At 43.0% G+C, this 23,562-nt stretch overlaps 1 protein-coding gene across 2 annotated transcripts in view; it reads left to right on the top strand.

The window, feature by feature from the left end:
• DSCAM (DS cell adhesion molecule) overlaps positions 1-23,562 on the top strand; it is a 750,559-nt gene that overhangs the window by 135,575 nt on the left and 591,422 nt on the right. Inside the window, exon 3 of one of the 2 annotated variants that reach the window (XM_059392376.1) lies at positions 8,484-8,630. In XM_059392376.1, coding sequence (XP_059248359.1) covers positions 8,484-8,630 — 147 coding nt within the window. Of the gene's footprint in view, positions 1-8,483; positions 8,640-23,562 lie in introns of both variants that reach the window. The other variant, XM_059392375.1, reaches the window with a different exon arrangement.

The raw sequence follows: 23,562 nt of genomic DNA, 5'->3' as shown, positions 1-23,562 counted from the left end.
GGGGTACCAGGTGGTGGGTATTATAGAGGGCACAGATTGCATGGAGCACTGGGTGTGGTGAAAAAATAGTGATACTGTTATGCTGAAAATAAATAAATGAAAAAGAAAAAAAAAAGGACGAATACCCAACTTTTGTAGCAACATGGATGGGACTGGAAGATATTATGCTGAGTGAAATAAGTCAAGCAGAGAGAGTCAATTATCATATGGTTTCACTTATTTGTGGAGCATAACAAATAGTATGGAGGACATGGGGAGATAGAGAGGAGAAGGGAGTTGGGGGAAATTGGAAGGGGAGGAACCATGAGAGACTATGGACTCTGAAAAACAATCTGAGGGTTTTGAAGGAGCAGGGGGTGGGAGGTCGGGGTACCAGGTGGTAGTTATTATAGAGGGCACGGATTGCATGGAGCACTGGGTGTGGTGCAAAAACAATGAATACTGTTATGCTGAAAATAAATTAAAAAAATAAAAAAGAAAAGAAAACCTCAGCAGACTTTTTTTTTTTTTTTTTTTTGCAAATAGAAACTGATGAATTTATTCTAAAATTTATATGGAAATACAAAGTACCTCGACCAGCCAAAAGAGCCCTGAAAAATGGATGGTAATTTAAGAAAACTAACACTGCTTGACTTTTAATACTTATTTAAACATAAGTAACATGAAACAGAGTCTAGAAATTGGCACACATATGGACAAAGGTGCAAAACAGTTCAATGAAAGGATAGTTGTTTCAACAAATGATGCTGGAAGCACTCTATGTCCATTTTCAAAAAATTGAAAAAATAAAGTGATCTTCAATCCATACTTTGTATCATATACAAAACATAACATGGATCATAAATACAAATATAAACCTATGAACTTTTGGAAAGAAATGATAGAAAAAAAAATCTTTGCAATCTTGGATTATATAAAGATTTTTTAGGTATGATACCCAAAGCACAATCCATAAAAGAACAAATTGCTATATTGGATTTTATCAAAATTTAGAACTTTTGCTCCTCTAAAATAATTGCTACTAGCATAAAAAGGCAGGTTGCATCCTGGCAGAAAATATACCTGTTATATATATATATATATACCTGTTAAAGGGCTTTTATCCAGAAATATAATAAAAACTCAATCATAAGAAAATAATCTATTTAAAATTGAGTTAAAAGTTTTAAAGATTTTTATTTATTTATTTATTTATTTGACAGATCACAAGTAGTCAGAGAGGCAGGCAGAGAGAGAAAGGAGGAAGCAGGCTCCCCGCTGAGCAGGGAGCCCAATGTGGGGCTCACTCCCAGGACCCTGGGATCATGACCTGAGCCGAAGGCAGAGGCTTAACCCACTGAGCCACCCAGGTGCCCCTTGAGTTAAAAGTTTTAGAGAGACACTGTAACAGAGGTGATATACAATGGCTAGGAAGCACATGAAATGACGTTTAACATCATCAACCTTTGAGGAAATGCAGATTAAAACCACAGTGAGATAGATATCTCTACCAATCTAAAAGTAAGAACAATGGCCAGACCAAGTGTAAGTGAGGAGACACATCAGCTGGGACTCTCATGCACTTCTGGTGATAATGTAAGATAATATAGCCACTTTGGAAAATAGTTTGGCAATCTCCTTAAAACATGAATAAATATCTGCCATATATCCCAGCCATTCTATTCTTAGGTATGTAAGCAAAGCATATGTCCATACAAAGACTTTTACATGGATGTTCATAGCAGCTGTTTTTGTAACAGCTAAAAATGAGTCAAAGCCCATCAACAGACAACTGAGTAAACAAATTGTGGTTTACCCATAAAATTGGATGAAAAAGAATGGACTACAGTGTCCCTCTTCTTATCCACTGGCAATGTGTTCTGACGTACACAGTGGATGCCTGAAACCATGAATAGTAATAAAGTCTACATGTACTGTGTGTTTTCCTATACATACATTCCTATGGTAAAGTTTTATTTATAAATTAGGCACAGTAAGACATCAACAAACAGCAATCATAAAATTAAAATAATGTGTTGTAATAAAAGTTATATGAATGGTGTCTCTCTCCCCAAATATCTTTTTATACCAAATATCAAATACCTGTAGCTTATTGCCTTCTTCTTGTGGTGATGTGAGATGATAAAATGCCTCCAGGATGAGACAAAGTGAGATGAAAGATATGTGCAATGTGATGTGGAATGAGGATAGTATTGACCTTCTGATAGTATGGTCAGAAGGAGGATCCTGTGCTGCCAGACCGCGGCTGACTATGGGTAACTGAAACCACAAAAAGGAAAACCACAGATAAGAAGGGAATAGCGTATTGGTAAACACAGTAGCAGGGAGGAATCTCAAAATAACCATACTGAGTGAAATACGTCACATAAAAATGTATGCCCATTTATGTAAGACTCTAAAATGTGTAAATTAATCTAGAATTATGGAAAGCATGTTAGTTGTTGCCTGTGAACAGGGGTGCAAAGGACGGGTCACAGAGGACAAGTCAACTTTTCAGCTGATGGGTCTGTTCATTATCTTGATTGTGGTGGTGACCTCATGGGGGTCTACATATGTGAAAACCACCAGTAAATGTGTTATTTTAGTGTATATCAATAGTATCTTGATAAAGTTGTCTTGAGAGAAAGCAAGTAATAATATTGGGCTGACCTAGTCACTCAAGGGTTGTCTTGAGGTTCATAGAGTACAGTAGCTGCTCGTCTCGCTGCCACTCTGACCAGCCCACGGCAAGCCCCTTAGCCGTCTCTTGCAGCCACATCACACAAGAGTCTGGAACCTCTGCTCCAAGTGGATGGTACTGAGGGAGAGCAACTAACCAGGTTGTTCCATCCGTTTCTCTGCTTTCTGATTTTGAAACGGAAATCTTGGAAGATCACCCATTTTTCCTCAGGATGCCTGGGAACTGTGGGTCGAGGATCCTCCCTCCTCCCACGCAGACCAGGAAAGCAGAGGAAACCTGTCTGTGGGAAAAGAGAATGTGAAGCCAGGATCAAAGAGAGAGAGGCTGCGGAGCCCTTCCCAGGGCTCTGGCTGCAGGTTCCAAAGCAACCGTGGCTTCAAAGAGGTCTCATCTTTCAGCTTCTGGTAGCTTGGATCAGCTCCTCTCGCCGGCAATCATAGAGACTCAGTGACTAAAGTGGTTATGTGCTGGACATTGTGCCAAGTACTTTAAGGCTTTCTGTATTTTAATCGGCACGTCTTGCGAGGTTGATCTTACTTCCATTTTCAGACAAGGGAGAGGGGATTTCTGTGAACCTGTTGTTGGAGTTGTGGTTGGAAGCCAGTGTAGCTAAAAAGTGCTGGTTCAGTACCTCATAATCTCTGGAATATTCCCTGCTTGTGTCACCACTGTTCTTCTCTCTCTTTCCTCTCCACCTATAAGTCCTCTGGTCCTTCAGTGCCAGCTCAAGTGCCCCCTTCCGTACCAGCTACTCAGGCTCGCCAGTTCCACCCCGCTTTCTCACTTGTGCCTGTCCGTCTTTTATTCTTTTCTTCTACTTGTTCTGCCTCCTGAATTTTCTTTCTTCAGATGATCATTCCATAAGTGTTGTGATCTCCATAGTCCCTGAGTCAGTGCTTGACATGAGGGTGTGTTCAAGATGTAATTGATTATTTGAGGCACACCTCAATTTATTAAGTTATCAGCTACAAAATGTAATAGAACAAAACCAGATTTATATAAAACTAATGTGCCTCTAGGTCACAGTGTGCCTCGGATGACCATTTCCTAAACAGGAAAGACCAGCCTTAAGTCCTCTGGTGTTCCAGAGAAAGCCAACCCATGAGCATTTGCTGATGCTTTCTCACATTGGACATAGGAATCAGAGGGGTAGGCAGAATCTGAGGCTAGCCCATCAGGAGAAGAGGGCCACCCAGACATGCCTCCCCTGCAGGGCCCAATTCTTCAGACTCTCCTTTGACTTACTTCCACCCCATCATCCCCCATTGTCTGATTGCTACATGGGGCTGATGTCCCGGGATGGGAGCAGTCTCACAGGGCCCAGTGTTGAGAAGGTCCCGGAGTTCTGGCTCAATGCTCTTCTGTTGCCATCTTGAAACATGAATGCTTTTCTCTTTCCACTTGCATTTCATAACTGAAGATAATGGGACAATGGAACGTGCTCTGGGAGCTCAGTGCCTCAGCTCTTGCAGGGTTCTGCCTCATGCCACCTCCCCCAGATAGGTTCTCAGTGACCCCTTCTCCAGTCTCTGGGTGCCCAGAGCCCCACTTAGCCTCCACCTCCCTAAACCCACTGTGACCACTACTGGCCCTCTAATGCTGAGTGCTCTGGCCCTGCCTGGCCTCTCCTCTCTGCCCCTGTCTAGAAATGACTGGCAGCCTCCATTCTGGCCAGGGCAGGAGTGTGGGTAGGAGTGGGTGCACATGCTCTAAAGTGGGGGTATGGTGGAAGCCACCCCTTTCCCAAACTAGCATGGAGGCTATAATCCCTTAGAGGTCACCTGAACACCATGGGAGGGGAATAGGGAAGGGAGATTGCTTTCCCCCACCCCAACTCTGGCATGGTTCATCATCCTGATGGTGGCAGGAGGGAGCCCTGCGGCTGGTGGGTTGTGTGTGCCTGAGGAGTGGGGTCTAGGGCACCTGTGCGAGCCTGCTGGTTGCTGACAGCTCACACAGAGAGCCCTTAGAGGATGGTTGGTATCCTGGAGCCACTTCACACACACAGAGTGGGGAGTGCCTGGGAATGCGGGGCCCTGAGACCAGCCCTGAGCCAGTGCCAGACTGCTGTAAGGATTAAGTTCCAGCTCCAGGTATGGCGTGAGAGGAGCTCAAAGGGTAACTCACATTCACAGCTCTCCTCAGGCTCAGGTAGAGGCTGGAACTGCCCTGAAATCACACCTTGGCTTAGGTCTTGCCCTTCCCTACACCCCCAGCCTCTCCCTCTCTGGTCTTCCTGGGACCATATCTACAGTCAGCCACTTTCCCCCAGTTCCTCACCTCTGACCTGCTTCCAAAGAGAGCCCATCTTAGGACACAAGGTCCTAAGGCTTAGCTCACCCTTCCCTGTAATACAGATGTCAGTCTGTTTTAGTTTTTGCCTGGATCTTATGTCTGTAACTCAGTCTCTGTTCCCCTAAGTGGTGGTAGTAAGGACTAGATGCAGCAAGTACCTTGGGGAGGCTTGCTGTGATCCTGGGAGACTTGTGTTATGAGAGGTATATTCTGTTAGAGAGCAGTGTTGGCTTCTTAAGTGGTGGGGCCTCAGGGGCCTACCTTATTTTCATCAATAAGGAAGAGATCTATAATGAAAACTCAAGTTGTTTTTTTTTTTTAAATAATAGATAGTGTCCCAACAGTTGCACTACTGCATATTTACCCCAAAGGTACAGATGCAGTGAAAAGAAGGGCCACATGCAACCCAGTGTTTACAGCAGAATGTCCACAACAGCCAAACTGTGGAAAGAACCAAGATGCCCTTCAACAGACAAATTGATAAAGTTGTGGTCCATATATACAATGGAATATTACTCAGTCATCAAAAGGACGAATACCCAGCTTTTGCATCAACTTGGATGGGACTGGAGGAGATTATACCGAGTGAAATAAGTCAAACAGAGAAAGTCGATTATGATATGGTTTCACTTACTTGTGGAACATAAGGAATAACATGGAGGACATTAGGACAAGGGGAAAATGAAGAAGGGTGGGAATCAGAGTAGGAGATGAACCATGAGACTATGGACTCCGGAAAACAAATGGAGAGTTGTAGAAGGGAAGGAAGTGGGGGATGGGTGAGGCTGGTGGCGGGTATTAAGAAGGGCTGGGATTGAACGGAGCACTGGGTGTTGTACACAAACACTGCATCTTGGAACACTACCTCAAAAACTAAAGATGTTCTGTGTGGGGACTAACATAACACAATAAAAACATATTTTATTCTACAGTAGGGTTAGAAGTACTTGCAACAGGGAAGCTCTGTGATTTTTATTTATTCACCTTCCAAGCATTTATTCAGCACTTACTATGTGCCAAGCATTGTTAGAAGTTCTACAGTTAATTTTTTTCAAGGTTCCCTGAGTGGTCTCTCTTTGTAGAAGAATCTAGGGAGGGAGTGGAGTGTTTCCTTCCCTGCCCCATTCTTTCTGCACTGGGTGGGATGCAGTGCACCTAGTTGTATCCCGGCTTCAAGAAGATCTGGGATCCCTGGGGCTGACATGGGAGATAGAGGGAGCAGGTGAGACCTATGGGCAGCTGAAGGGGAGAAGGTGCCCCATGGTATGTGTGAGAGGCCTGGACTGAGGAGTTCTGGGCGGGCAGGACTTTGGGTGCAAAAGGGCAAGTCCCCACTGGGCCCCTCTCTCTGGCTCCGGTGACCAGCACTTAGGCCCTCTGGGAAAGTGCTTCCTCTGTCACTGGATGGGCGTCGACTCTTGCCCTGGTCTTCTTTGGCTTTAATTTCCATGAAATTCGTGTGAAGCCACCTGAGCCATTCGTGTGAGGCAGAGTGCCCTGGAAGTTTGGGGAGATGAAGTGATCTTATAGTTCCCAACCAGCATCACACAAGAGACTTCCACTGGATTCCTGCACCTGCTCCAGTGACCTTCTCCCTGTGCTGATGGACTCTTTGGCCCTTGGCCATGTTGTCCAGCCCCTTCCTCTTCTCTTCTCGACCCCATCCTCTCATCTGTCTTCCCTCCACCACAATCCAATCCTCATTCATGAGGGAGTTTGGCTTCTTTACCTCTTTGTCACCTCTTTCCGACCAAGAGTGTGGACCACCGCTCTTCCCGAAGTGCTACCGACTGAGTTATTTTCCTGTGCAAAATCAGCTCCTGCCCCTGTGTTAATGGCGATGTTCCTGAGGCCAGGCTCTTGGGCACCCTGAGCTATCGCCCTGGGGAGATTTTACAAGCGGTGTGGACTCACCATTTGGCACATGGCGTCAGACTGCTAATGGGGAGTGTGGAGGTGGGGGGTCTCAGAAGAGTCCCAGACTTCCGAAAATCTCTCTGGTTTGAGACAGGAGTGAAAAAAAATTCTCCAAGTGGGGAAAATGTTAAATATTGATTTTAAAAGTGGGCTTTGGGGAGCAATACTCTGAATAAGGCCGCACTCTATACTAAGATATTCAGCCTGTCACAAAACCAGCGCCAATCTTAAAAATGCTTCTTCTAGAACATTCACCTCTGCCTATGAAGAGAGTTCCCTTTAGAAACTCATTCTTATTTTCGTTGGTATGCTAATTTCTTTATGGACATTGGGGAGGGTATGTGTTTTGGTGAGTGCTGTGAAGTGTGTAAACCTGGTGATTCACAGACCTGTACCCCTGGGGATAAAAATATATGTTTATAAAAAATAAAAAATTATATTAAAAAAAAAAGTAATTCCACGGCCAGTTTTCTCAACACATCCTTGTCCAGTAAATGACTAAACCTCGAGGAAAGCTGAATGGATGGTGAGAGAAGTTGTCTCTGAGGCTATCAGAGAAAACCAGGCTCCTAAAACTCAGACTGTGAGAATCTTCCTGTCTCAACCCCTTCATTTTAAGCTTGAGGAAAATAAAGCTGTGGAGAAGTGAGACTTGCATCCATATTCACCAGCTGGGGTGAGGCCTGGTTTGGGTTACAGCCCTGATTTCTTCTTCTCCTGGACACAGAGGTCTTCCTCATGTCGGGTTATGGTGTGGATCCGGTTCTAGCTGCTGGTACACAGAGCTGTATCCCACCTGCTCGTGGCGAGCACCACCTTGAGTGCTGTACCCACACTACCTGACTGAGTCCTTACATTCCCCCGGTGGTAGATTTATCACCAAAATCCCTGTTGTCTAGGTCGCAAGGCTACTCACTCATTGTGTGAGTGTTTGGACTTGGCTATGAACCCAGGCAGGGGGGCTTGCAGGGTAGGCTCTGAAATCCACTGCCACCCTGCCTCTCACCCAGACAGCCAGCTCATGGATGGCTCCGCAGAGAGTTTTCAGGGATACTCCTATTTTGGGAGGTGCTGGGGTAGGCTCGCTAAGCAACATCCTTCTGAAGTCACGGGAAGAGGAACAGTTGTTTCCAAGACTGTTTTGCAACTGCCAAAAAAAAAAAAAAAAAATCACTTATGCAGAGTTACTTTGTCACGTAGTTTTTAAGAAATCTCAGGAGAGGTTGCCTTTCTTGATTTTTTCCAACTCTTTCTTCATAGTCAGAAAATTCTTCCTTTGTCCTTGGGGGACAGGAAGAGCAGTATCCCATGATCACAACTTCTTTATGAAGCTACTTCCTACCTCCAGGAGCACCGAGGAGGCAGATAGCTGTTTTTAGATATACTCTTGCCCTTTAGAAAACAGTGTAGTTTATTTGTGTATGGGATGAAAGTCTTTAAGGCATGAACCACAGATTTCTTTGATTTCTTCCCCCCAATGACTATAGGTGGTACAATTCCTCATGTAAGCCACAGCACATGTATCTGAATGAGGTTCTCCCACAATGAACTCCTGCCAGGGTGTCTTACCAAGGGTCTTCTTGCCTTCCAGTTTTACGGGAGCCCTATACAGTCCGTGTGGAGGACCAGAAAACCATGAGAGGCAATGTTGCGGTCTTCAAGTGCATTATCCCCTCCTCAGTGGAGGCGTACGTCACCGTCGTCTCCTGGGAGAAAGACACCGTGTCACTCATCTCAGGTAGGCGAGGTGTGTCCGGGGCACAGGGTGCCGGGCTCACCTTCTTCGAGGCTGTTTCAGGTGTTGAATTGGGTTGCTAGATTTTGTGGCTCGATTGTGATATTCTTCTGTGAATTGACTGATAGATAGAAATAAGTTACTGTACATATAGCCATCATGCTACTTCTCTGAGGCAATTTTGGCTTATTTCTGCTCCTGAAAATTGGGCAATAAGGTTTTTGCATCTGTGAGAATCTTCGGTGTTAATACTTAGGACTGATAGCCTGAAACCATAATCTGGAAAACAGAAGCTCTGGTTTTGTCTGCTGTGACCCTTTCAAATGTCTGAAGAGCTATGTGATGTCTCTGAACTCTTTCTTGAAGATTCTACTCAGAATATGTGTATGTATATATATACATATATATATACATATTTTGTATGTATATATATGTGTGTATATGTGTGTGTGTGTGCGTGTGTGTGTGTGTGTATAATTTATGGGTTTGTTTTCAGAACCTGGAAATGATGCAACTGATATTTTCTTCTAAGATATTATAGTTTAGTCTTATGGTGTTTAAGTAGATTTCTTGCCCCCTTGCTGTCTACCTGGAAAGGGTTCAGTGTTTTTACTTTGTTCATTTTTGGATAGTGAGTGACCTTGGGCTGCTTTTGGAGAACAGTGGTGATAAGCACCCAATGTGCTATAATAGGTTATAAATGACTGCTTTTCTAGACATCTGTGTGGATGTGTGTGCAAGTGTGCACACACACACGTGCTTTCATGCAACTTTTGAATACCACCAAAATTTTGCCCATTCATTGACATGTGAAATTGGAACTAAGCTCTCATGGTGACATAACATTTCTGTTTTTCAGCTTATTGATTCTCTAGACAGTATAGGTTCCTGTACAGTGACCACTAAAGCAGTCATTAACCCATTAGAAAAAATTGTATCTTTGATCTTTGAAATATATCCAGTAAACTGGCATGTAACAGACATTTTCAGGTTTTCTTAACACCGTCCAGTCAGAGCCCCTTGAACTTTGGTGAATGATAGAGGCCTTGCTGTTATATTGGATAATCGTCATAATTTAAAGTATACTGAGCTCAATGACTGAAATGTGATTGCAAATAATCATAATAGACTCACCTGTACACTTGTATTTGTTGTATTTTTTCAAAAATTTTATTTATTTATTTTTAGTTATCTCTAGACTTGGTGTGGAATTTGAACTTATGACTAAGCATCGTGTGCTCTCCTGATGGAGCCAGCTGGACACCCCTACTTGTTGTCTTTGATTAATGGTTTTAAGGACTTGTCTTCTGAGGTCACTTTAGTTTCTTAATAGCAGATGGAGAAATCTGATGACGAGTCCCTCTGGCTGAGCCCAGGGCCAGAAGGGAAGGACATTCACACGCACGTAGTGAGGGCTTGTGGGTGCACTGAGCGGGAGGATGGGGGGCAGGATTTGCAGTCTCCCACACTCAGTAGCCTGGGCTGATGGAGGCTCGGCCATCGTAGAACAGACATCAGACAGCCTCCAGGTTTGCCGTGGAGCGGGAGAGAACAGGGGAGGATTACATTCTGCCTCCATGTGCTTCTACTTGAGGAGACCTATGTCATTCCTGTTAATATTTAATTGGCCAAGGTAGGTCACATAGTACACCTTTGTTCAGTGAGATGTTCCTGGAAGAGGAGAACCACTGGAGATCTGGGTGAGAAAAAGAAGTAGCTACTGAAGGTTTTATATACCTATCGATATGGACATCTATATCCATAGATGCTTTGTATGTTCGCAATAGAGGTTATTATATTTAAGAAATACACTGTGTGCGTTCTTATGTTTCTTAGACTTCTTTAATTACTGGTATCCCCATGCAGGTTTCATCTTGTTGCAATTGATGTGAATAAGACTTTTTTCTTCAAACATGAACCTAATTAAATAAAATAAAAGGAATTTTATATCTGGTGAGCAGAGAGGGTACAGATATGCAGACACGGAACTGGCGTCTTGCTGTTGGGTTCTGATGATGCCCACATCTCCTCAGTTATGCATGGGAGTTTTACCCTTCGGCAAAAACTTAAAAACAATGTGGGCCAGGGATAAGCACTTGGCTTTCCTTTTTTGCACAAAAGCATCCAGAAAACCAATATAGTGTAGGCTTTGATCTCATTGAGGGATACTTTAATAGGAAGCTTTTGTTGGTTTGTAAGTAGGCATTTAAGCAAGCATGCTCCATGTGGCTCACATGGTGTGTATGTGTGTGTGCATGCATGTGTGTGTGTGTCCACAGAGAGATGGAGAGAGACACAAAGAGACAGAGACAGAGAGACCGAGACACACCCAGAAAGAGTGTGAGTCCAAGCTGTTTGACTTCTCAGGGAGTTTAACCTGAGAACAGTGCCCGGGTGAGGTGTTAGGATCTGAGAACAAGAAGTCTTCAAATTACCCTTATAATGCAACTTAGAGTGGCTTACTGTTGAGCCCTGTTTCCAGCCCCCAAGCTCCACCCATCAGGACTGCCAAAAATGCCCAGGGAAGGAGATCATGAAGTCATTGGAGGTGATAAAATGGTTAAGAGACACTGAGGATCTTAATTAATAAGCTGCTTCTGAATGGTTTCGGTGGAGAAAGATTGCATTTCTTGCTGGCGGCCAGGCCCTGAGTGAGGTGGGACACAGGTGACTACACATAGAAAGCTGCGAGGCTCAGAGGATGAGCCTGGCGCCTCTGTCCTGTAGACAGCAGGAGGACCTCCAGATGGGATGCACAGCAGATGGTCTTAAAAGGTCAATTTGTCTGTGACTTTAAATAAACAGATAGCCCTGGCGCCTCCTTGCTAAACTGATTTAGATTTGGTGGTTGGCAGGGGCCATGACCTCGTGTAAGTCTTTCTGGGATTCCAATACAGCACAGCCCTCAGTGGATCTGACTGGGAATGTTCCCAGGAAACATGTCTGGTCTGCACACGTCACTTCCTTTGATGGAAGAAGGCAGTGAATCAATCCTCCATGAAAACGAGGCTGTGTGAGACTCCACTGTGGTGGGTAGAGTGGGGAGAGAAGACTGGGAGTGGGACTGATCCAAGAAAGCTGGAGCTCCCACAGGCCACACAGGGCCTTGGCCACTGTCCCTGCTCGCACAGGGTTCATGGTGAGAGGTCACTGGCTCAGGGAGAGGTATGTCCCCTGGGCCTCCACTCTTGCCCCTGCACTCAGCCTCCTAGGTCCAAGTTCCCTGGAGGGAGGCCAAAGAGGCAAGGCCTGATTCTGGTCAGCAGGCATCCACTTTCTGCAGACCTTCTAGGCCAGGGCTCTTTGGAAATCTAGGCTAAGGTGAGTGACTATCTGTCACCTAGGAAATCCTTCTAATGGAAAAAAAAAAAAGTAAATATCAATGAATTCCTATAAAAAGAAATGAAGGGCTTATATGGGCATGTCTTACTAATTTTTGCCCTTTACCTTGGTTGAGGAAATCAATGACTGGGCTATGTTCTTGCAGTGGTAAGAAGCACCGGTCATGTCTGTCTGGGTTTCAACATGATCTGCATGGATTCATTAGCCATTCCAACAGTTGTGTCATTAGCTTATTATACATGAGGTCATGCATTGATTTCTTTCCAGGGGAGGTTTAAGTTGGCCTTTCTCTAGACTCAGGAGTCAAGTTGTGCTTCTCTTGTCATATGAGGTCATTAGATCACCAAATTAAGAGCATAAATGAATTCATCTATTTTAAATGATCTTTGGAAAGAATCTTCCAATGGTCTTATTCTGGATTGACTGTCCATATCCCCTTAAAATTCATATGTTGAGGTCCCAACCCCCAACATGATGGTATTCGGAGGTGGAGGCATTGGAAGAATTAGGATTTGAGGAGGCTGTGAAGGTGGAGCCTGCCATGATGGGATTAGTGTACTTAAAAGGAGAGACACCATCCTTGTAGCCCAGGAATGAATCCCACCTTGTCATGGTGGATAATCTTTTTAATGTGCTCTTGGGTCCTGTTTGCTAGGATCTTGTTGAGAATCTAAGCATTCATATTCATCAGTGATATTGGTCTAAAATTCTCCTTTTTGGTAGGGTTTTTGCCTGGTTTGGGGATCAATGTAATGCTGGCTTCATAGAAAAAGTCTGGAAATTTTCCTTCTGCTTCAATTTTTTGAAACAGCTTCAGGAGAATAGGTGTTATTTCTTTTTTGAAAGTTTGGTAGAATTCCCCGGGGAATCCATCAGGTCCTGGGCTCTTGTTTTTTGGGAGGTTTTTGATCACTGCTTCAATCTCGTTATTAGATATCAGTCTATTCAGATTGTCAATTTCTTCCTGGTTCAATTTTGGGAGTTTATAGTTTTCCAGGAATGCATCCATTTCATCTAGGTTGCTTAGCTTATTGACATATAACTGTTGATAATAACTTCTGATGATTGTTTCTACTTCCTTGGTGTTCGTTGTGATCTCTCCCTTTGCATTCATAATTTTATTAATTTGGGTTTTCTCTCTTTTCTTTTGGATTAGTGTGGCCAATGGTTTATTGATCTTATTGATTCTTTCAAAAAACCAGCTTCTGTTTCATTGATATGTTCTACTGTATCTCTGGTTTCTACCTCATTGATCTCAGCTCTAATATTGATTATTTCCCTTCTTATGTGTGGGTTGGTTTGATTTGTTGTTGATTCTCCAGTTCTTTAAGGTGTAGAGACAGCTGGTGTGTTCTGGATTTTTCAATTTTTTAAATTAAATTTATTTATTTTCAGCATAACAGTATTCATTATTTTTTCACCACACCCAGTGCTCCATGCAATCCGTGCCCTCTATAATACCCACCACCTGGTACCCCAACCTCCCACCCCCCCGCCACTTCAAACCCCTCAGATTGTTTTTCAGAATCCATAGTCTCTCATGATTCACCTCCCCTTCCAATTTACCCCAACTCCCTTCTCCTCTCTAACACCCCTTGTCCTCTATGATATTTGTTATGCTCCACAAATAAGTGAAACCATATGATAATTGACTCTCTCTGCTTGACTTATTTCACTCAACATAATCTCTTCCAGTCCCATCCATGTTGCTACAAAAGTTTGGTAGAACCAAGATGCCCTTCAACGGACAAATGGATAAGGAAAATGTGGTTCATATACACTATGGAGTATTATGCCTCCATCAGAAAGGATTTTTCAATTTTTTTGAGGGAGGCTTGGATGGCTCTGTATTTCCCCCTTAGGACCGCCTTTGCTGTATCCCATAGGTTTTGGGCCGAAGTGTCTTCATTCTCATTGGTCTCCATGAATTGTTTCAGTTCTTCTTTGATCTCCTGGTTGATCCAAGCATTCTTAAGCAAGGTGGTCTTTAGCTTCCAGGTGTTTGAGTTCCTTCCAAACTTTTCCTTGTGATTGAGCTTCAGTTTCAAAGCACTGTGATTTGAGAATTTGCAGGGAATAATCTCAGTCTTTTGGTATCGGTTGAGTCCTGATTTGTGACCCAGTATGTGGTCTATTCTTGAGAAGGTTCCATGTGCACTTGAGAAGAATGAGTATTCTGTTGTTTTAGGGTGGAATGTTCTGTATATATATATGAGGTCCATCTGGTCCAATGTGTCATTCAATGCTCTTGTTTCTTTATTGATTTTCTGCTTCGATGACCTGTCTATTTCTGAGAGAGGCGTGTTAAGATCTCCTACTATTAATGTATTCATATCAATAAGACTGTTTATCTTGATTAACAGTTTTCTTATGTAATTGTCTGCTCCCATATTGGGGGCATAGATATTTACAATTGTTAGATCATCTTGGTGGATAGTCCCTTTAAGAATGGTGTAGTGTCCTTCTGTATCTCTGACTATAGTCTTTAGTTTAAAATCTAATTTGTCTGAAGTGAGAATTGCAAATCAATCAATGTGATAGAACAAATTAATAAGAGAAGAGAGAAGAACCACATGGTCCTCTCAACTGATGCAAAATAAAAAGCATTTGACAAAATCCAGCATCCTTTCCTGATTAAAATACTTCAAAGTATAGGGATAGAGGGAACATTCCTGAACTTCATAAAATCTATCTATGAAAGACCCACAGCAAATATCATTCTCAATGGGAAAAAGCTTGCAGCCTTCCCTTTGAGATCAGGAACACAACAAGGATGCCCACTCTCACCACTCTTGTTCAACATAGTATTAGAAGTCCTAGCAATAGCAATCAGACAACAAAGAGAAATAAAAGGTATCCAAATTGGCATTGAAGAAGTCAAACTCTCTCTCTTCGCAGATGACATGCATGATTCTTTATATGGAAAACCCAAAAGAGTCCACACCCAAACTATTAGAACTCATACAACAATTCAGCAACGTGGCAGGATACAAAGTCAATGTACAGAAATCAACGGCTTTCTTATACACTAACAATGAAAATACAGAAAGGGAAATTAGAGAATCAATTTCATTTACTATAGCACCAAGAACCATAAGATACCTGGGAATAACCCTAACCAAAGAGGTAAAGGATCTGTACTTGAGGAACTACAGAACAGTCATGAAAGAAGTTGAAGAAGACACAAAAAGACGGAAGACCATTCCATGCTCTTGGATCGGAAGAATAAACATTGTTAAAATGTCTATACTGCCTAGAGAAATCTATACTTTTAATGCTATTCTGATAAAAATTCCACTGGTATTTTTCAAAGAGCTGGAGCAAATAATCCAAAAATTTGTATGCAATCAGAAGAGACCCTGAGTCACTAAGGAAATGTTGAAAAACAAAAATAAAATTGGAGGCATCACGTTACCTGATTTCATGCTTTACTACAAAGCTGTGATCACCAAGACAGCATGCTACTGGCATAAAAACAGACACATAGACCAGTGGAACAGAGTAGAGAGCCCAGATATGGACCTTCAACTCTATGGTCAAATAATCTTTGACAAAACAGGAAAAATATACAGTGGAAAAAAGACAGTCTCTTCAATAAATGGTGCTGGGAAAACTGGGCAGCTATTTGTAGAAGAATGAAACTTGACCATTCTCTTACATTGTACACAAAGATAAACTCAAAATGGATAAATGACCTCAATGTGAGACAGGAATTCATCAGAATCCTAGAGGAGAATATAGGCAGTAACCTCTTCAATATCAGCCACAGCAACTTCTTTCAAGATATGTCTCCAAAGGCAAAGGAAACAAAAGTGAAAATGAACATTTGGGACTTCATCAAAATCAAAAGCTTCTGCACAGCAAAGGAAATAGTTAACAAAACAAAGAGGTAACCCATGGAATGGGAGAAGATATTTGCAAATGACAGTACAGACAAAAGGTATCTATATCCAGTATCTATAAAGAACTCCTCAAACTCAACACACACAAAACAGACAAGCATATCAAAAAATGGGCAGAAGATATGAACAGACACTTCTCCAATGAAGACATACAAATGGCTATCAGACACATGAAAAAATGTTCATCATCACTAGCCATCAGGGAGATTCAAATTAAAACCACATTGAGATACCACCTTACACCAGTTAGAATGGCCAAAATTAGCAAGACAGGAAACAACATGTGTTGGAGGGGGTGTGGAGAAAGGGGAACCCTTTCTTTTGGTGGGAATGAGAGTTGGTGCAGCCACTTTGGAGAACAGTGTGGAGATTCCTCAAGAAATTAAAAATAGAGCTTCCCTATGACCCTGCCATTGCACTACTGAGTATTTACCACAAAGATACAGATGTAGTGAAAAGAAGGGCCATCTGTACCCCAATGTTTATAGCAGCAATGGCCATGGTTACCCAACTGTGGAAAGAACCAAGATGCCCTTCAACAGACGAATGGATAAGGAAGATGTGGTCCATATACACTATGGAGTATTAGGCCTCCATCAGAAAGGATGAATGCCCAACTTTTGTAGCAACATGGACGGGACTGGAAGCGATTATGCTGAGTGAAATAAGTCAAGCAGAGAGAGTCAGTTATCATATGGTTTCACTTGTTTGTGGAGCATAACAAAGAGCATGGAGGACATGGGGAGTTAGAGAGGAGAAGGGAGTTGAGGGAAATTGGAAGGGGAGGTGAACCATGAGAGACTATGGATTCTGAAAAACAATCTGAGGGGTTTGAAGGGGCAGGGGGTGGGAGATTGGGGGAACCAGGTTGTGGGTATTGGAGAGGGCACGGATTGCATGGAGCACTGGGCGTGGTGCAAAAACAATGAATACTGTTACGCTGAAAATAAATTTAAAAAATTAAAAAAGAAAAAAAAAAAAAAAGGAGAGACACCAGGGCTCTCCCTCTCCACTGAATGAGGACAGGGAGCAAGCAGCCATTTGAATCTCAGAAGAGGGCTGTAACCACAACCCAGTTGTTGAGGCAGCCTGTTCTTGGATGACCAGACTCCAGAACTGTGAAAAACAAATGCCTCTTGTTGAAGCCACCTGGTCTGTGACATTTTACTTACTTATTCATTTATTGCAGCTGGAGCTATGAACACAGGGTGAAAAGTAACCATCCCCTAATTCCCCCAGGGAAGGAGAGGCACGTAATGTCTGGTGCTGCCGTGTGCTCTGCTTTGTTGTCTCCCTGGGCTCTCCGCCTGACCATGGGATGCCATGTGGTCCCCCTTCACTCTCATCCTCTGGCCGATGGATATAGGAAATGGGGAATATGTGGAGGGAACGCATCTCAGGGACAGGTGCACACTGTGCATTTACTGTCCTCCATGAAGGGGATGAACCTGGATCTATTGTCTTCTCACCTAACAGAAAGGAGCAGGAAAAGCAAGAGCAATGATGTTCATACTCATTTTCCAACATCCTTATCACTTCTCTTCCTTGAAGCACAAATGAGAGCCCTTTAAATATTAGAATATTAATGTAGCCCATAAAAGTGTAGTAGTGTGGATAGCAATGTGCCTTGGGAGGTACTGCTGATAGGAGACACAGGACCCCATCCCGGCAAAGAACAATATCGACAGCTTTACATTTGGGTTTCACTCAGTGGCCCGTGGAGAGTTTCTTTCCGATTAGGGAGGCTGGCAATGAGAGAGCCCAGCATTCTGTGTCTGTTTCCTCTGATAAAATTCTGAGAATCTCACCGGGGGTTTAGCTACATTAACATCAAAGACACAGCCCAAGGGTAACTGGATTTGGAAAATGGAAACAGTGAACATTTTACTATTCCCAGAGAATCTGTCTCCCTCTTTAGCACTGGCCCAATTTTCTGTTACGATATTTCCCATCTGAACACCTCTATTAGTGATGACTCAACGAGAATTTTATCTCTTAGGATCAATGAGTTCAAGTCCACGGACGATTATTTGGTTTCCTGTATTTTGGGTAAAAGTGAACAATTTTCTGCCCACATTAAATATCAAAGGATATTAGCCCAGCACTTCACATGAAATACTCATGGTGGTTTAGAGATGCAGTCTTTGGGTCTGGTTACCATAGATAAAGCAGGATTTGGACTTGAAGAAGCCCCCCTCCCTTCTGCCCCAAGATGGCTTCTGCTCTCAGGGAGCTAAGGGGGGAGATTACCTCATTGTGTGTGGTGTGACCATGGGGACAGGCAGAGCTGCGGCCATCACAGGAACACACACCTGCAGTGTTTTTTGCCTGGGGAGGAACAGAAGCTTTCCCAGGAGCGGTGGCCATTTAAGAAAATGCTGCTTTGCATTTTAGGATGGGGAAAGCAATCACACTGTAGACACAGTCACTCCAGGGAGGCAAGGTTTTCACGTTTCAGCAAACTTAAACTAAGATCAGGTTTGATGTGCTCTGTTGGCTTTTGGAGTGGGGGGCGCAGCTGCTGGGAGCAAGGAGGGCTGCGTGTGGCTGGCTGTCTCTGTCCGTGAAACCTGTGACTCTAAGAGAGGTCACGTCCTCGCCTCTTAAGGCACTCATATTTTCATTTTACTCATAGTCACTGAGCATTTTCAAGGCGACCTGCCACTAAGCTGCTCAGGTTACCATGGTGATAAGACCCAGCTCTGCCCTCAAGGTGCTTGTGAGTAAAGAGAATGAGATCAACATCAAAATGATTTAGGGGACAGGCCTGTTGCCATCTGAAAGCCTGGTCTTGGATTTTAAAAGTATCAGGGAGGTGATGAGCCCTGGGTTCTATGCAACTGATGAATTACTGAACTCTACATCTGAAACTAATGATGTACTGTATGTTGGCAAATTAAAAAAAATAAATAAATACAAGCACCAGGGAACTGCAGGAACAAAGAAGTCTTGGTTTCACAGTCACTGAAAAAGAAATTTGTAGATCGAAATGGAAACTGTTAAAGGAGTTCGCCTCTTCCTTCCTTCCTTCCTCCGTCCTATCTATCTATCTATCTATCTATCTACCTATCTTGATTTCCAGGAAGTAGGAGCATCCTTATAAACACTGGAAGTCAGCACAGAAGGGATGCAGGAGGCTGGAATTAGAAAGCGGGAGAGATGGAATATTCTTACCACGCTATATTTTGGGCGAGCAGGATAACTGAAAAATGGTGATGCACACAGGAAGGGGGGGTCCTGGTCTCTTTCTTTTTTTTTTTTTTTTTTTTTTCTGGTCTCTTTCTTTTTTAAAAGCCATTACTTGATCATACTTTTGCCAATTAAGTCTATTTTCTTTTTTTTTTTTAATTTATTTTTTATTTTCAGCATAACAGTATTCATTATTTTTTTTTTTTTTGCACCACACCCAGTGCTCCATGCTTAAGTCTATTTTCATTAAATTAGTTTTTACGTGTTACTCCACTCCCCCCTGAATGTCATTAAAACCTGCCTGGGGGGCGCCTGGGTGGCGCCTGGGTGGCTCAGTGTGTTCTCCGTCTGTCAAATAAATAAATAAAATCTTTAAAAAAAAAAAAAAAAAAAAAAAAAAACCTGCCTGGGGAGTGCAGAGAAACTGCCGACTCTGGGAATGAAGGTGATGTTAGTGGTTGGTCGGATGGCTCAAGTCTGGCATTTCAGAAATAAGCCACTAGTGAGATCCGGAATGGTCCAGGGTGAACAGAAAGCCTGCGAAGTGTCAGCCTTCAGAGAGAAGACACATTCCCATTCTCATAATTGGAAATTGTATTCAAGATTATAGTGCAAAACAACAACAACAACAAAAAGTTTTTGAGTTTTGAACTTCTGAGACAAGTAGACACAGGGCTAAAGACATGTTAATATAATATCTTAAAAAAGAAAGAAAGGAAGAAAGAGAGAGGAAGGAAGGAAAATGTGGTAGCAGATTAATTCTGGAGCATGTCAGAGTATGTGTGTGTGCGTGTGTGTGTGTGCGCGCATGTGTGTGCGCGCGTGCGTGTGCGTGTGTGTGTGTTTATGAAACACCCCTTCTGCCATGAAGGCACTGGGTCATTCAGTCAGCCTAACACACTGCTTCGTTTCCTATCAAGCATCACCAGGGGATTTGGGCTGCTGATTGCAGCTCCCATAGGTTAGCTGGTAACTGGAGAGCGAATGTCTATTTACCCTGTCTCATCTTTATATGTGGACAGAAAATGGTTTTACTGGTCCCTCTCCTAAGAAAATGGTAGAATATTAAAATTCCAAATTGAATATTTCACTTCTCAATCCAGCTTTTTTTTTTTTTTTTTTGGTCTTAGATTTAATCTCATAGAATTTTTAGTTTATGCATGTGCCAGAGGCTCATTGATTTGCTAGGAAGACTTCCAGGACTCAGCATATAATTTTACCCCCCTCTGAGATTTATTACAGTGAGAGGATACACAGCAAAATCTGCAAAGGGAAAAGGTATGTGGGGGGAAGTCTGGAGGAAACCAGGTGCAAGCTTCCAGGACATTCTTCCTCATGGAATCACATAGGTCACACTTCATCTCCATAGCAGGGAACAGTGACAACAAGTGTAAAATGTTCTCTACCAGGGAACTTATTAGACATTCAGTATTGAAGGGTTTTACTAGAGGTCCATCAGGTAGGTATCCTTTGCCTGACATGTACCATAATTCCAGACTCTCAGAAGGGCGACAGTCATTTAGGTGTTCAAGAAACCATATTGTTTGTATAGTTTAGACACAGTGAGATGGCAGGAATCCTCCTGAAATTCCAATTACCAGACACCAGCCAAGGGTCAGCCTTGCGAGCAGGCCTGTTAAGGAAAGCAGTTCTAGGCCTATTATGTTAATTGGTTTCTGTACAGGGCAATTTTCTCAGTGATGGTGGCCCCTTGCTTGTCACCCATAGGACAATCACTTTTTGAATGTGCCTAGCACCAAATGCTAGAGAAAGCAAGTGAATAACTTCTTCCTAATCTTGCATGGTCTGGTTTCTACCACTTGCATGCTACTGAAATTTATATTTCCAAGGTCACCTAGGACTTCCTAATGTCAAATTCCAATATTCCAATGGCAAGTTCTCTGACTTCCTTGAAGAACCTACACCATTGACCTTCCTCCATTGGTTGCCCTCCTTTGGTTGACTTTCTCCTGTTCGATTATTTCTGCACTATCACGTTCCTTATCTTTTCCTCCCTGCTCAGAAATGTAAATAGACCCCCAAACTCAGTCTTCACCCCTAGCTCCTTTCATCTCCACTTTCTGTATGGGTCATCTCATTTCTTCCCTGGGGCTTTGTCCGTCATGTCTATGTAGATGATCCTAACGTTGGGCCTGTCTTCTCTCCTGGGCTTGCTAATTCTGCGCTGTCTGCTCCCTCCTGCTGCCTCCAACAGAGCATAACTAAAGCAGAATTCAGCATGCCTTCCAACTGCAAATGAATTTGCCTTTGAATTCCTCCATTTTTTTTTCCCCCTCCAGATTTTAACTATTAGTTTCCAAAGTATCACCGGATGGGTGCTAAACAGCATACCTTAAAATAACAGAAATGTGTGCCATCACAGCTCTGGAAGCTAGAAGCACAGAATCAAAATGTAGCAGGGCCGTGCTCTCCCTGAAGGCTCTGGGGGACAGTCTATTCTGTGCACTTCTCCGAGCTTCTCGCCGTTTCGCTGGTCCTTGGTATTCCTCAGCTTCTAGACACCATCACTACAATATCTGCCTCTTTGGTCACAGGGCCTCTGTCCTGTGCATATCTCTGTGTCTCTTCTCATCTGTAAGGGCATCAGTCAGATAGGACTAAGGGCCCACCATACTCCACTGTGATCTCATCTTAACTAATTACATTTATGATGACCCTATTTCCGAATGAGGTCATGTTTCGAGGTTCCAGGAAGGACATGAATTTTGGGAGGATGCTCCCAGTATATTAACAAATCTTTCTGATGTCTTTTGATCCTCTATTATACCTATTTCACATCTTTTTCTATCGCCTGCTTGACAGCTGACAAACATGTATCAAATGAAATCCTGAAATAAAAACCGTTTCAAAAGGAAGGAAACAAAAAACAGAGGGTTTCAGTGCAGAGCGCCCATACCTGATTGACTGTTCCCGTGCTGACTCCTTTGCCCTGCCCAGCTGTGCTAGAACGCCAGCTGGCAGCCACACCATCAGCTGCTTCCCCCTCAGCTGTGTATAGCCTGCCCTTGTGTCAGACTGGGCTGGGAACCAGGATGGGGACAGAAGCAAGATGTTCCAGAGCCAAGACATCAGGGATTATAGGCGAACTGCATGACTTATATTTTCAGATCATGCTATGGCCTGAATTGTGTCTCTACATTTGTGAGCCCTAACCCCCAATATTTGGAGATAGGGTCTTTAAATGGTAATTAAGGCTAAATGAGGTTTTAAAGGTTGGGCTCTATTCTAGTAGGACTATTGCCTTTTAAGAAGAGGTACAGAGCCATGCAAACACCCAGTGAAAAGGGAAGAGGGCTCTCAGCAAAACCCAACTCTACCAGCACCCTAATCTCTGATTTCCATCTTCCAGAACTGTGAAGGTACGTTCTGTTATTTAAGCCCCCCAGTCCATGGTATTTTGTTATGGCAATCTGAGCTGACTAATATAGAGGAAATGCATATAAACTCACTTTCTCAACTGAATTCTGCCACTTCAAAACTCGGCATGTTACATTGCTCCCCCACCCAGCTTTCCGGGTTGCACTGACACATTAGTAGATAACATACATGAAGCCATCTGTTGCTAAAGTGAACTCTCATGCTGTTGATAAATGATCCCATTTTCAGTAGCAGTGGATATTTTTGTAATTTAGAGTCCTAGGCTTCCCTCCCCTAAGGGAAAGGGGGACATTTATTACTGGAAAAATGAATAATAAATTTCCCAAATGGCTAGCCATCTGAAAACTTATATGCAATACAAAATTTCCCATGCGAGTGAAATCATATGGTATGTGTTGTACACTTGAAACCAATGTAACCTTGTGTGTCAACTATACTAGAAAAAAAAATTATGTGATGAGCATTGGGTGTTATACACAACTGATGAATTATTGAATACTACATCTGAAACTAATGATGTACTATATGTTGGCTAATTGAATTTATTTATTTATTCATTTGTCAGAGAGAGAGAGAACACACACAAGCAGGCAGAGACGTAGGCAGAGGCAGCGAGGGAAGCAGGCTCCCTTCCAAGCAAGGAACTCAATGCAGGACTTGATCCCAGGACCCTGGGATCATGACCTGAGCCAAAGGCTTAATCAACTGAGCCACACAGGCATCCCGGCTAATTGAATTTAAATAAAAAACTAAAAAACAAGAAAAAAATTAAAAATTTCCCACCAAAGTATCCCAAATTCAAAAGTCAATCTGAAAGCAACTGTATTTTTGTTGGATAAGCAATGACTTAGGATTGAAACATCTACAGCCGAGCCCTGTTTGCACTGACTATCCTGTGTCCATGTGTGGGAAACGAATGAGAGTATTTGCAGGGGCCCCTGGCTGGCTCAGTTGGTAGAACATGTGATTCTTGATCTCGAAGTCTCGAGTTCAAGCCCCACATTGAGTGTTGAGCTTTAAAAAGGGGGAGGTTATAGAATATTTTAGTCTGTTTGGTTTCTGGAAACATAGTGACGATGCACACTATTGACTGTCCAGATCTG

This window comes from Mustela nigripes, chromosome 2, assembly GCF_022355385.1.
Source record: "Mustela nigripes isolate SB6536 chromosome 2, MUSNIG.SB6536, whole genome shotgun sequence".
NCBI lineage: Eukaryota > Metazoa > Chordata > Mammalia > Carnivora > Mustelidae > Mustela > Mustela nigripes.
The sequence above is the reverse complement of the archived record's forward strand: the minus strand, read 5'-3'. Positions and strand labels throughout refer to the sequence as shown.